A 14095-nucleotide genomic window follows, 5' to 3' on the forward strand; every position below is an offset into this window, starting at 1 on the left:
ACCAGTGGAGTAGTTTTGAGTCATTTTGTATAACTAAGTGTGTTTACAATAAACTCTTTTCATTTACTCAGTGAATTGAAATATGTGATAGGATATTTGTGTGAGAGGATATTGTGCCTCCGCTTAATTTACATTCCTAATGAATGCTTGGAAATGACGTGTAGTGTGTGGGTTTTGATCCTCTTTTAATTGCAGGCAGGTTACATAGAGCCTTATTAATAACAAACCTAAAGCATCACTTCACTGATGGCTTTTTTTTTTTTTTTTAACTGTGCGGCAGGTGTTGCACAAGTGCTGAACCGACTCGATGGGAAACCGTTTGACGATGCAGACCAACGTCTGTTTGAGGTGTTGTACCTGGTTCTTTACCTCTCAAACACTGTGAAGCCTTTATGTGTGTCGGTGGAGTTAGTGTCTTTTTTGTTTCTTTTTTAGGCATTTGTGATCTTCTGTGGGCTCGGCATCAATAACACCATCATGTACGATCAGGTGAAGAAGTCCTGGGCCAAGCAGTCTGTGGCTTTGGATGTAAGGATGCAACATTTGATTTCCTGCTTCATTATGCCTTTAAAGGGTCTGTGAGGGGTTTCTTAGTGATCTTGAAAAAGTCTCTCTTCTAGATATATGCCTGATCGTATTCCACACCGAGATTTTCCGCATCAACGTTGCTGGTTACAGGTTATTTTAAATGGCTACTTCTTAGCTTTCAGTTCGGGTCGTCCAGGTCTCTATGACAACACCACGCTAGATGATGAAGTTTAGTAGTGAGAAGATATAAAACCAAGGGGAAACATCTGGTTAGTAAAAATAAAGCCTATGTGGAAGTGCTAAACGTCACTGTTCGTGAGGAATCCACTTCAGGCTGGTTGCAGAAAAGCCAGGAGTCACATACACATTCGGCCATAAAAACGGACTATTACGGCATTAAAAAGCATATTTACAGCCTGATTCAAAAAACAGCTTGGGTCTCAAACTCTGATTTCACTATCAGCACACACTGAACAGTGAGTGAATTTTTTTCTATCTCTGGGGTTAAGAAGTTATTAGGATCATTTGATTGTCCATCAGAGACACAGCTCGGGTCACATGACCGCCGGGTGCCCTGTAGCTAGTCAAAGAAAAACTCACAGCTGGCGTCATAGCGAATGTGGCTGTGTCCACGGATTGGTTACATTTCACAGTTTCAGGAACAGACGGGTGACGTTGCGGAGACCACATCCATGTTTTATACAGTCTATGGATAAAACACAAAGATCTGTGTCTTTCTCTGCTGAAAACAATTTCTGTGACTAATTTTGTAGTGATAGTAGATACTGGAGCCAAACTGTCAGACAGAAAAAGGACAGAAGAGCAGAAGAAAGATAAAAAGGAGAATGATACGGCCCGAGCTAAAGCCTAATTAGCCTTAGGCTATATCACTCTATAACACAGGGGCTAAACTGTTAATGCTTATGTTGATTCCAACCCACAGTCAGCAGTTATTCTGCAGTGGTCTGTTCAAACTTGAGAGTCTATCCATAAAATGAAGAGTGAGGTTACGTTAGCTCTGATTGGTAGATGACTGGCAGGACATAGTTCACCGGGATTCAATAACGTTACACATTATGTTTAAGGGCACTGGACTGTCAGCTGTGCCAAATATAAACGGATCCTAAACTACTTACAAAACGATAGTATTTACTTGTTGTCATGTTAGCCTACAGAGTCGTTGAGCATCGGGCTGCCGATAGCGCTACATATAACCGACTGCTACAATGTTTCAAACCATAGCACTACGTAACTGTACTGATTAATACCTTACCTCAGCACGTTGTATCCAGTAAAAAGTTGTTGTGAACGAAGAAAATTTGTTTCGATCCAATCTCCATTTAATTACAAAACAAACACATGTCTCGCTAAAGGTGATTTACAAGTGTGCGGGCCAGAAGGTGGCAAGGGAGTGCAATTAAAACAGATCCTCTTCACAGCATCTTTAAATGCTCATTGTGTCAACGTTACCTTCAGATGATTTCCCTCTGTGGGTCTATCTTCTTTCTCTTCTCTTTAACTGTAACTCTTAATTTTCATTTGTGATCAACATTTATTGTAGTTGGAAATACTTACCCAGAAGTCAAGGGAACCTACTGCTGCTGCACAGCTGATATAAACCCTCCTCTTACTTCTCTCTCAGGGCCCTTTGTGCTTGGCTCCTTTTTTTTGGTCTCATATTTCCACAGGAATGCAGGCATGAAAAAAAGTGCTGATCTCTCTTTGTAGATAACCTTCTCACAAAGGTTTTATTGAAAATTAATGAGAGGCAGTGAAAAGCAATCCCTCATCTGCCCTGCAGTATGCAGCCATTCAGCAGAAGCCAGCCTTTACAGTATGTCCTTAGATTACAATAGGGATCTTTCAGGTGTATTATAGTAGTTAGCAGCGCTCTGTTTTTAAACAATAGTGGAAGCAGAGAACAGAGGGAGAGAGCATTTAAAGCAGAGGCACAGATGAACTAATATGTAGATGCATTGCTTCTGGCAGCGCTGAATAAACATGAGCACTTATGATCAAATAAGCAGCTGCAGGTCTGTGCGAGGGATTTCTCTCAGGAAATGAAGGGAACATGGGGATGGAATCAGGGCTGACACCGCTGCTCTTGTAGACTGATCTAGAGGTGAGCGTTGACTTCCTCATAAAGAGGAGCCAACGCAACGCTGCAGAGGTTGTGTACAGCTCGCTGTATCCAAGTTTATGTCGCTACCAGAGACTCACAGGTTAGTTTTAATGATTCGAAGAACACCTTGTGTGACATTGTGTCATTATTTTTCCAGGTCCTGTCATACCACGCCACCTGTTCCAAGACTGAAGTGGACAAATTCAAGGTAACATGTTTTAGCAGCTACAAATGGAGAGGGAATTCAATAGTTTTTACAATCTGACCTTGTCATTAAAGTTCAAATCTCAGATTTACAGCTCACTTGACACATTCCATGTCCCGTACGGTGATCCCCTGTTTTTATTAGACAGCTGTTTTACAGTCAGATACACTTACATATAAGCAGAAGTAGAGGTATGCAAATATGTACAACAGCCATGCACAAAACTAAAATGTTCATTTTATTTTGCAAGGTTGATTTTGTAGAAAATCTTCATGATACAAAAATAAGACACCATCCATCCATCTTACGTGTTGCGGGGGCAGCAGTGTCACCAGCCAAGACCAGTTGCCCCTTGTCTCCAGCCACTTCTGCCAGCTCCTCTGGGGGGAAACTGAGGTGTTTCCAGGTTAACTGGACTGGAAAACTGAAATCTTATCAAGTGTTTTTTTCTTAATTTAAGTAGAAAATACCTTTTTTAGACTTAATATGAGCCACGTTCCCCTGAAAAATATCTTATTCTAAGTTATTTAAAGAAATTCTTTTAGCAAATTTTCGAGCAAATTTTTCTTGTTCCATTTGCAGATATATTTTTTTTTTGTTACAATTAATTCAGGCCTTATTTCTGTCTTTAAATAACTTAAAACAAGACATTTTTGGACTGATCAGTTGAATGTGGCTCATATCAAGTACAACAAGACCATTTTTACTTAAAATAAGACAAAAACACTTGATAAGATTACAGTTTTTTGAAGTGTAAGAGAGCCCAAAACACCTCACCTTGTGAGGAAGGCGTCCTGGTGAAAGCTCAATCAGTCGCTTGTATACATGATCTTTTTTTTGTTTGACAAGTTTGGCAATATGAACCAAACTCTCGTTCTGGAAATACAGGGATCAAAAAGCCCACAACAACATGCCATGGATAAGATCAGTTATAAGTTCTGAGAGCTCTCTGCCCTTTCACGCGCCTATCTGGAATAGCTAAGTCACTTTTTTAAGCCAAAGACACACTTATTCGTCTCGTTGTCTGTCAAAAAGGCTGAAGATTCCTGATCGTATCCACTGATGAAAGTCTGCTCTTGTTGTTCTGCAGCGCAATAACACCCTCGATTTGTGATCATCACGTTTGCTCTGATGGTGCATGTAATTGCCGTCATAAAATTTTATTGTTTTCTACCTCTGTAGAAGCAATCCTTAATGCACAAGCTTTATACTGAGCTCAATTAAGACATATTAGAGGAAAACAAAGATATTAAAGGCCCATTAAGGTTCTGTAAAAACCCTCCATTTAAAAAAAAAATGATGATGCACAGCACCAGCGATAAAACAACCTTTAATTTCTCTGATGTCCTAAATGAAGGTAAAAATCTTTAGATTCAGCTCATGATGCATTTGTTTTGCTCATTACCTCTTTAATAAAGACGCCTTTTCTAATGAAGTAACGATGGATCAGGTTTCATGAGAAAAGAAGTCAGTGGCAAGAGGGAGCAGTTATTGGCAGCCTTTCTGCCAGATTTCATTTCCCAGTTCCTCCCGTGGAACCGTGGTCGTGTAAACACAGGCTGAGAATTCCCCAAAGAAAATAAGCTAATAGTGGTATTTGGAATAATTTATTCCAATCAATAGGCAATTATTCTTAATGCATTATTAATAAAGCTGAAAAAATCAAAATATCTACATTTTTAATTGGCGTGACATTTCTGAAATATAGATATGACCTATTTTCCTGCACTTTCATGTGTGGGATTTTCCCCTGTGGCCGTTACAGCGGAGTAAGAACCCCGCTTTCCACTGAGCTCATGTGATCTGTCAGCCTCACAGCCCTCTGCCTCCCTTTTCCCCCCTCCACTTTCTTTCATAACTGCTCCACATATGCAGCCCGATGGAGGACACTTGACTGGGATTCAACCTGAGTGCAAATGGCAGCGGCAGCAAACAAACCTGGCTGACATTTCGTAACCCGGGGCTGTGAATTAAGAGAGCGCCGAGCACCATGCCGACCTGACGTGCAAACACGGTGCTGTGTGATGGCTGTTGGAGAGGAGGGAGAAACACTGACACAGATCTGTGGGAGAGCTTTGACTCCTTGGAAGGAGACGCAGTTTAGAAAGCAGAAATTATTAACGCCAACTAGAGGCAGGAGAGACGTGTTTTCATAGTTCTCATTAGAGCACATTGAGCACAGAGGCCTCAGGATGAATTTGGCTAATTGGAATTACGTATGTCTTCCTCATATTTGTTTGAAGCTATTGATGATCACTACGGCACAGCTAGGTTTGTCAATGAGCTCTGAAAGTAAACAACAGTCAAATCCTCCTCTAAGCTCCTTCATTAATCTTAACCCTCTCCCAATGGGTCCTCAGAGTCTTAATTACCATGTCTCCATATTTTTATGTATCATCTGAAAACTGCACACCATCCCCTGACCTCTCCCTCCTCCTCTGCTCTCTGACCTCATATTCTCTTCCTTTAATTAACGTTTTCTCCCACCTTCCTGAAACAGGCGGCCAACATCCCCCAGGTCTGTGAGCTGGGTATTGATAAGCTCTCCTTTGACGATTTCTCCCTGGACGTTGATGCCATGATAACGGCTGCTCTGAGGATGTTCATGGAGCTGGGAATGGTGCAGAAATTCAAGATTGACTACGAGGTGAGGACACTCATTTTTTGTGTCTCAGTATTCCTCTCATTTCTGACTGGATGTTCTGTTGGGAGCTTAGCTTGTCCTCATGGAGACCGCTGACCTGTGTGCTCATTCCTCTCTGTGTGTTTCCATGCAGACACTGTGCAGATGGCTGCTGACTGTCAGGAAAAACTACAGAATGGTTCTGTACCACAACTGGAGACATGCCTTCAATGTCTGCCAGTGCATGTTCGCCATGCTGACGGTAAATATCAAGCTGCTGAGGATCAGAGGATCACTTACAGACACATACACAAAATGAAGAAACTGACTGTTGATGGAAATGTTGTGAACCTTTGATTTTTTTAGAGGTAGATCTGAAAAAGAAACCTCTTCCTCTCTGCTTAAACTCACACAAGAAGGTGATGAGTAGATTCACTCTGAGATGAAGTTCATTTAGAGGTTAGATTTTGTTTTGCAGTTCCACTCGATCTTTTGGAGCATCAAAGAGATGAAATCACTCAATAATTCACAAAGCAGCAGAGATGTGAGAACACTTTTAAAGTGTTGAGCTTTGTTCTGGTGCTCTGAAACATCATATTTGATGCTTCGTTTACCTTTCAGGCACGGTCACAACAGATACGGCTTTAAATAAAGAACCTTGACTTATGACAGAATACTTTTAAGCTGATTTATCACGACTTTTACTGATAAATGTCCTAGACCAAGTGTCAGAAACCTCCAGTAAGACCTCTCTTGGTTTCATCATGGTGTCCTGTGGTTTCTGGGTCTGCTGTCTGTGTTTTCATTATTATATAAGTCCAGTGGAAACTCTGTTTCCAGTGTTGGGTGTAACAAGTTACAAAGTAACGCGTTACAGTAACGTAACTACTTTTTGGGGTAAAAAGTAGTGATACATGTTACGACTGAAATTATGATAATGAAATATAGTTCCTTTTTCAGTTGGGCACAACATTACTTTTCCCAGGGACCGATTTGACCACAACACTGCCTCAGCTGAGGGCTTGAGCAATAGTCACCTCCTCTCACTGAGGCTGGTACTCCCAGTAGCATGCAGAGAGCAGTCAGTCATCATGGAAGTATTGTTTTTCTTGTCAAGTGCTCTGTGGCATTTTTTTAAAATAGAGAGCACAAGAGAACTACCAGTTATGTCCTCCATAGTAGAACTTCATGTAGGCCTGTACACATTTAGGAAATGAGAGGGGGTTATACCCAAAGTCGGGCACCATAAAAGTAACGTAAAAGTAACGAGTAATGTAAAAAGTTTCTTTCCATAGAGGGAAACTAAGTAAAGTAAGGGACTACTTTTTCAAGAAGTAACGTGTAACGAGCAAACACTACTTTTAAAAAGTAACTTCTCCAACATTGTCTGTTTCACATCAACCAGAAGTGATTTGGTTTAGTCAGAGCTGAAAGTAGAATAGACCGGAGTAGAGAGGTTTTGTTTTCTTTTGTTATATTTACATTGAATCCTGACATTGTTCAAAAGTTACTTTGAAGTTGTGTGGGGAAAACAGCTTTTCAAAAAACAAAAAAATCTGCTTCTTTTCTAGATTTCTTCATTTCTTTCATACTGTCTTCTTTCCTTTCATCAATCAAATTTTCTTTCTTTCTTTCTTTCTTTCTTTCTTTCTTTCTTTGTATTTCTTTCTTTCTCTCTTTCTGTCTTTCTTTTTTTTCTTCTTTCTTTCCTTTTTCTTTCTTTTTTCTTTCTTTCTTTTTAATGTCTTCCTTCCTTTCTTTTTTTCTTTCTTTTTTTCTTTCTTTGCCTGTACTATATTTTTTCTTTCCTCAGAGAAAATGAGAGAACAGTGTCAGATCCCCAGACCCTTGGTGCCTAAAAAGTAGATTTTCAAATCTAAATCAATCTTATCTGGATCCTTTTTTGGAAAAACTGGCTCCTGTTCCAAACAGCTCTTTTATTCATTGCAAAAACTGAAATCTTACTTAGTGTTTTTGTCTTATTTCCGGTTTAGTCCAGGAAAATGTCTTATTTCAAGTGAGATCTAAATTTTGTGCATCACAGAGGTTTGAATCACACTCTGCATTACTTTATACTGAAACAGCCAATCCCATTCAGAGTCACAGCAGTGACGTTTGTTTAAACAGAAATACCCAAGAGAACGACTTCATCAGGCCCCTACTTTATCAGGTCTCCTGGGACAACACACACACTCACACTCACACACACACACACAGACACACACAGACACACAGACACACAGACACACACACACACAGACACACACACACACACATACACACACACACACACACACACACACACACACACACACACACACACACACACACACACACACACTGTTATACAAACACCACAGAGCAGTTCATTTAATCAAGTGGAGCATCAAACGTATGGTGCCCCATTGGAATTGATTATTGGCATGGAGAAATGAAATCGCAGTGTGTAAGCTGTTTTGTGGCCCTCCTCTCTCCTGTTACGTGTTTTAATGAGAGGACTGAGGGCCATGCTATCTCTGCTGCTATCCTCGCTCTGACCTACAGTGACTCATTCAGCTCATGGCCTCCAGAAGCCATTCATCCATTTGACTGTGTTACTGCATTCCCGCTGGCTGACCCAGGAGTAACTGTCTTTTTTTAGGACAATGCTGCTATTTCGTAGAACGGGAGAACAAGAGCTGCTCTGATCAGAGGTTGTGTGTGTTTGTGTGTGTTTTTTGTTTGTTTTCTCACTGACCTCCTCCTCTCCTCTCTGCCAATCAGACGGCAGGTTTCCAGGAGACTCTGACGGAGGTGGAGATCTTAGCGCTTATTGTAGGTTGTGTGTGCCATGACTTGGACCACAGGGGCACCAACAACGCTTTTCAAGCCAAGTGAGTGTTTGCTGTTTCTGCTGCACTCACACAAACACAGTCCCTCCCTCCCACAAACAGTAAAGATACTTTTGCTTCATTTAAAGCTGAAAAAGACCAATAAACCAAAGTTTACTTACAGTTAGAAACACTAGTTTGATATTCTTAAAACTGAAATATGTCCAACATTGAAAGCCTGTTCTCACCTCAACTGCACCAGGCTCAGCCCTCCAGAGTGTTTCCTCCCCATAATAAATGATCGTATTCAGTGTCTAACTGTTGAATTTCAGCTGCAGTTTAGCTTATGGCTCTCCAGCTCCTTTTATTATAGGGCTATAAGTTGGCGACAGAGTGCAGAGAGGCTCAGTGAGGGAATTACAACGGACTCAACTGCACACTTTGTTTTTTACTATGTGTTGAATCTTGATTATGTTATTCTTTTTCTTGATCCCTGTATGTGTTTGTGTGTGTGCTTTTATGTCTGTGTGTGTTTGTGTGTGTGTTTGTGTCAGGACGGGCTCAGCACTTGCTCTGCTTTATGGGACCTCTGCTACTCTGGAGCACCACCACTTCAACCATGCTGTTATGATCCTGCAGAGCGAGGTGCACTTTGTTCCAACATCTGCTGCAATGCAGTTACCATGAATGTTGTGCTTGTGCTATCACTGCATGTCGTGTTCGAACGGCAAGTTTGAACAGAAAAACCCCCCTGAAACGCTTTGTACTCTGACTCACCTCAAGACCCCGTAGATCTGAGGTTGTTTACTCTCCTGTTTCATGTTGCCACCAAGAGAAGTGATCTTACGGCTCAGTGGGCAGCTTACTGCTTACTCCAAACTATTACAGCTCAATACGACAAGGATGTTATACAGAGGAGTGTTCCCGTTATGTAGCATGCTGCTTTTGATACACAAGGGTTGAAAACTACTGTTGCATCAATACCCTGACTAATACATTTTCAAGATTAAGTAAACATTACAAACTTGATGGAAGTAATGAGGCATTTGTGGTTTTTAAAAGAAGGCAAGAAAACTAAATGTACAGGACAAAATCTATGGAGGACCAAAATGCCAAAATGAAAAAAATGTAGACAACAAAAATAAAAAATATAGACATAGGTAAATACATAAATAAAAGTAAAAAAGGCATTGTCTGCCTAAAAAATGAATATGTAAATATAAAAATAAATAAATATGAAAGCAGAGCACTTTTATTTCCTTATTTATTGATTTTCAATTCAATTTCTACATGTATTTATTTTTTTCATTATTCATTTTCAATTTTATTTATTTATTTGTTTATTTATTTTCTTACCTATGTATATGTATATATTTTGTTGTTACTATTTTAACTTTTATTAATTTCTTATTTTTGTACTTTTGGTCCTCCATAAAAATCAACATGGAAAAAAAATATAACATTCCTTCAACCAAAGCCACCACAGGGACTTAAATATTGTGTGTGACTTGTTCTGACATTGTACCAGCTTAAATTTAATTAAAATAGTATAGTACAGTGTAGTTTAGTATGGTAAAGCATATGAAAGTATAGTATAGTATAGTATAGTATAGTATAGTATAGTATAGTATAGTATAGTATAGTATAGTATAGTATAGTATAGTTTAGTATTGTATAGTATAGTATAGCAGGGTAGAGTATAGTATAGTATAGTATAGTACATTACAGTACAGTCCACCATAGTATAGTATAGTATAGTATAGTATAGTATAGTATAGTAAAGTATAGTGTAGTAGAGTAGAGTAGAGTAGAGTAGAGTAGAGTAGAGTAGAGTAGAGTAGAGTATAGTATAGTATAGTATAGTATAGTTTAGTATACTAAAGTATAGTATAGTGTAGTGTAGTATAGTATAGTATAGTATAGTATAGTATAGTATAGTATAGTATAGTATAGTATAGTTTATTATAACATAGTATAGTATAACATAGTATGGACAAATATATCCCCAGTGACACAGAGTGTAAAATAAAAAATAAAGATCATATTAAGGAAAAAATCATGGAAGTATGTTATTATAGCCTAGATACAGCAGAAAACAGCAATTAAGTAATTTTCATAAACATCTCTATGTGTTCGACCATTAAAGGGTTAAAAGAAATTAATGAATACAAAAATGAAATAAAAGGAAAAAAAGGACTTTATCCCCCACACTGCCTCCAGATGCTTTGATGTTGGCTCTCTGAGAGCAAACAAACAGCTTGCGGCGCCTGACAAATCAATGTGATCACAGAGGCAATTGATTCGCTGGTAATTGGTTGAAAGGGACATTTTACCAGGTGACTTGGTTTGCATGGAGTTGTGATTAAAGGTGTTTTGAGGGAGCAGCTGAGGCGAGGATTAGCAGGGTGGGTTCCAGTGGCCTCATTACCAGGGTGCTGACAACACAGTAAGCTGACAAATGTTTGCTTGGAATATCATAATAGGCTGTGTTGATCCTGAGCTGAACGAACACTGTCCTATTAGCATATAAATAAACCGTGCAGCTAATTCAAGTAGATTTGGCAGAAAAATAAGAATGCAAATGTTGAAAAAAGTCACTGTTTCTCCAGGGTTTCTTTTGTTTGTGTCACTTCCTGTTATACTCCTTCATCTTCTCTGATTGGACAGGATAAGAGAAGTGTGTCATTATCGCCTCTTCACTCGTCATCCTTTTCTGTTATCACCATTACATCTTGTGTTTTCTCCACAGACAGACATATCCATCTGTTCAAACCCTCCTCTAGAGGAGGCTGCCTAAGTGCTGAATGTATAATACATGACGGGGAGAGGCCTGTTTAATGATAGAGAGCCTCGAGTGAGGGATGTTGCTTCATATTGACAGCTGCTGGGTTCCCTCCTCCTCGGCACACTCATTCAGTGTTGTTGTTGCCTGTGCGTTAGCTTCAAAGTTGTGTAAATATAGGCTGTGAGACAGCGTAGTAGGGTTACTGCTACTGGAGATCTGGAGATGGACAGCAGAAGTGGGATGTTACAAGATATTGTAATCAGAAAGCCTAGCAAAAAAGCATTTGCTGCCTTCTTTTTATTTATTTCTTGGAATTTAAAAAGTCTGTCACACTTTTCTAAAATCTGCAAACAGCTGGTCAGTAAATATTGTGCAGATCACCTTATTGTAGATTGTTTTCTGACACAGCCCTTGTGTTGCTCCTGCTGACTCACTGTTATTCTGTCAGTGCTTAATGGTTAATGCCATTAGTAACACCTGTTCTGTCTTGTGTGTAAATGGCCTATTAACTAACACTAAAGCAGCTTCTCTGATGGTATGATGGCTCATTTCGATGAGGGGGTTTCTTGCTTCAGTTGCTCTTTTCTTCCGTGTCTAACCTCAAGGAACACTCCAGATCTGACGAACATGGACTCTTTCTGATTAATTACAGGATGCTCTTTGCTGTCACAGGTTTATTTGGATTAATTGGCTAAAATATTGTGAGCCACTTCTGTAAAAAAAAAAAAAAGAATAAATAAAAGAACTAAAGGATAAATAAATAAATAAATAAATAAATAAATAAATAAATAAATAGATAAATAAATAAATAAATAAATAAATAAAAATGTAATGATAAATAAGAAAAAATAAGTAAACATAAAAAAAACAAGATTTAACAGCTGACTGAATTCATGCTTTGACATTAGCTGTAATTGTGACACAATTTCAGTATTTCTATCTGAACAGTACAGTATATCACAATACTTTTACAGCATTCATTAAAAAAAAAACTTTATTATCTTTATTTATTTGCATGATTCTTTTTTTTACCTATTGTAAGTGGTTATTTAACAAGAATCCTTATTCAATAACATTAACAGCTTTTGAAATAACAAAAAGATTCAATTCACTTACTTATGTTTAAATGTTAAATTGCATTTATTAAAGAAGACTGAGTGTCACATTTAAAGACTAAATCATTAACTTCTGGTCAGAATTCACGCTATTGGGTGTTATTATTTTTTTTTAATCTGTATACGTCAAATCCAAATACTTGTAATAAAATATTTGCACATATTACAAAAAAAGAGAACATTATTGGACAACAATAAAGTCTGTACTCTCTGCCATATTAAAAATTAATACATAAACTTGTAATACAATGGATTTTTAACTGTTTTTCAACACTTCTGTATTTGTCTCCCCAGGGTCACAACATCTTCTCCAACCTCTCGTCCACAGAGTACAGTAACCTCATGCAGCTGCTGAAACAGTCCATCCTGGCCACAGACCTCACGCTTTACTTTGAGTATGAAACGCTCCTACCACTTATTGAACTGTTAAATCTCCTCACAGTCAGGCATCCACAGAGTGTAGTAACTTCTTTTTACAATTTCTGTTTCTGTTCACTGCTTTCTGTTGATTTGGAAAAAATTTTTAGTCCATACCGCCCCCTTGTGGGTTTAAGGAAAATTACATCTGCATATTTTGATGCCTGTTCTCCTCCTGCAGGAACAGAAACATGTTCTTTGAGCTGGTCAGCAACGGAGAGTATAACTGGAATGTGAAGGGTCATAGAGACATGTGCAGGTATTATATCCAAGAACCTAATTTGTTCTGATTATAAGTTATAGAAAATCATTTCAACTGAAATAAATCTGTCTAATGTTTCTCAGATCCATGATGATGACAGCGTGTGATCTCGGCGCTGTCACTAAACCTTGGGACATATCACGCAAGGTGAGAACAGAGCATTAACCCTCTGAAATGTAAATAAATAAATAAATAAATAAAAATAAACAAACCATTTATCTGTTTCTGCATATGGTTAAATAATGAACAAAGGGTTCATAGAAAAATAAAAGCAATGATTTGGACAAATTTTATTTGAAATTAAAAAAAACAATTAACACTTCTAACCTCAGGCTTTTGTATTATGAGCTGTTGTTTCTGTTTTGTTTTTCTTAAATTATTGCTGATGGGATATCTTCAGGGTTTTTTTCAGGTATATCGGGCACCTTTAACCCTTAAAGAGGGGGTATTTCGCATTTTTAAGCTTTTTTGAAATACTTTTTTTTATTGAGGAAGAGCAATAACTTTACAGTCACAATATATTTTACTGCCAAATTCAACAAATATAGAAGTGAAAACATACTGGACACTTTCCAACTGTTTAGCTCTTCAAAGTTTTTTTTTAAGTTACTTAAAAGATGCAACAAAACATGGGAATATACCATCTTTGAGGTAGAAGAGACTGCAACAGGAAAACCAAGAGTAAGCCAAAAGGGGGAAAAAATGACCTTATCTTTACTCCTTTACTCAGATCAAATCTAGCCTCACAGGTTTAACATATTCCGTCCATTTGGACCAGATTCTGTAAGATGAGTTTTTTTTAGCTTTATACCATCTCTAGCTTTACTTAATTCACAGCTCAAAAATTTATTTATTTATTTATTTTCTCACAATGGCGTTGTAAAACCTCTTTTTGAGCCCCTGTTTGAAATGCTTTGTTTGAGCTGGTGTCTCTTTAAAGTCAACTGCCCCACACACCCCCTTCCCTCTGATTGGCCAGCCCTTTAGAGGCCTGTAGAGCTGTAGAGGGGGCAGAGCTATGAGCAGACCTCAGTATTTGAGGCACACTCCTTCAACGTGTCATGTTTCCTATGTGATAACATTATTTTAAGAAGTTTTGTGAAGTTATTGTGAACCAATCATTTGACCAGTTACAGACAGATTCAGGGATTTCTTCATAATGGGAAAGTAAAATACCCCCTCTTTAAAATTACATTTGGACTACTCATGTTCACATTTTCTTGAGTTT

The 14095-nt window shown here is 38.3% G+C and overlaps 1 protein-coding gene across 1 annotated transcript in view; it reads left to right on the top strand.

Moving 5' to 3' along the window:
* Positions 1-14095, top strand: part of pde11a (phosphodiesterase 11a) — a 42019-nt gene that overhangs the window by 16761 nt on the left and 11163 nt on the right. Inside the window, exons 8-17 of the mRNA XM_074695288.1 lie at positions 281-348; positions 436-528; positions 2808-2858; positions 5356-5502; positions 5633-5740; positions 8242-8351; positions 8843-8933; positions 12483-12583; positions 12787-12864; positions 12951-13014. Of these exons, the coding sequence (XP_074551389.1) occupies positions 281-348; positions 436-528; positions 2808-2858; positions 5356-5502; positions 5633-5740; positions 8242-8351; positions 8843-8933; positions 12483-12583; positions 12787-12864; positions 12951-13014 (911 nt within the window). The remainder of the gene's footprint in view (positions 1-280; positions 349-435; positions 529-2807; positions 2859-5355; positions 5503-5632; positions 5741-8241; positions 8352-8842; positions 8934-12482; positions 12584-12786; positions 12865-12950; positions 13015-14095) is intronic.

Source organism: Halichoeres trimaculatus, unplaced genomic scaffold, assembly GCF_033239565.1.
Source record: "Halichoeres trimaculatus isolate MK-OKI-2021-1 unplaced genomic scaffold, fHalTri1.1 fHalTri1_scaffold_19, whole genome shotgun sequence".
In the NCBI taxonomy this organism is placed as follows: Eukaryota; Metazoa; Chordata; class Actinopteri; order Labriformes; family Labridae; genus Halichoeres; species Halichoeres trimaculatus.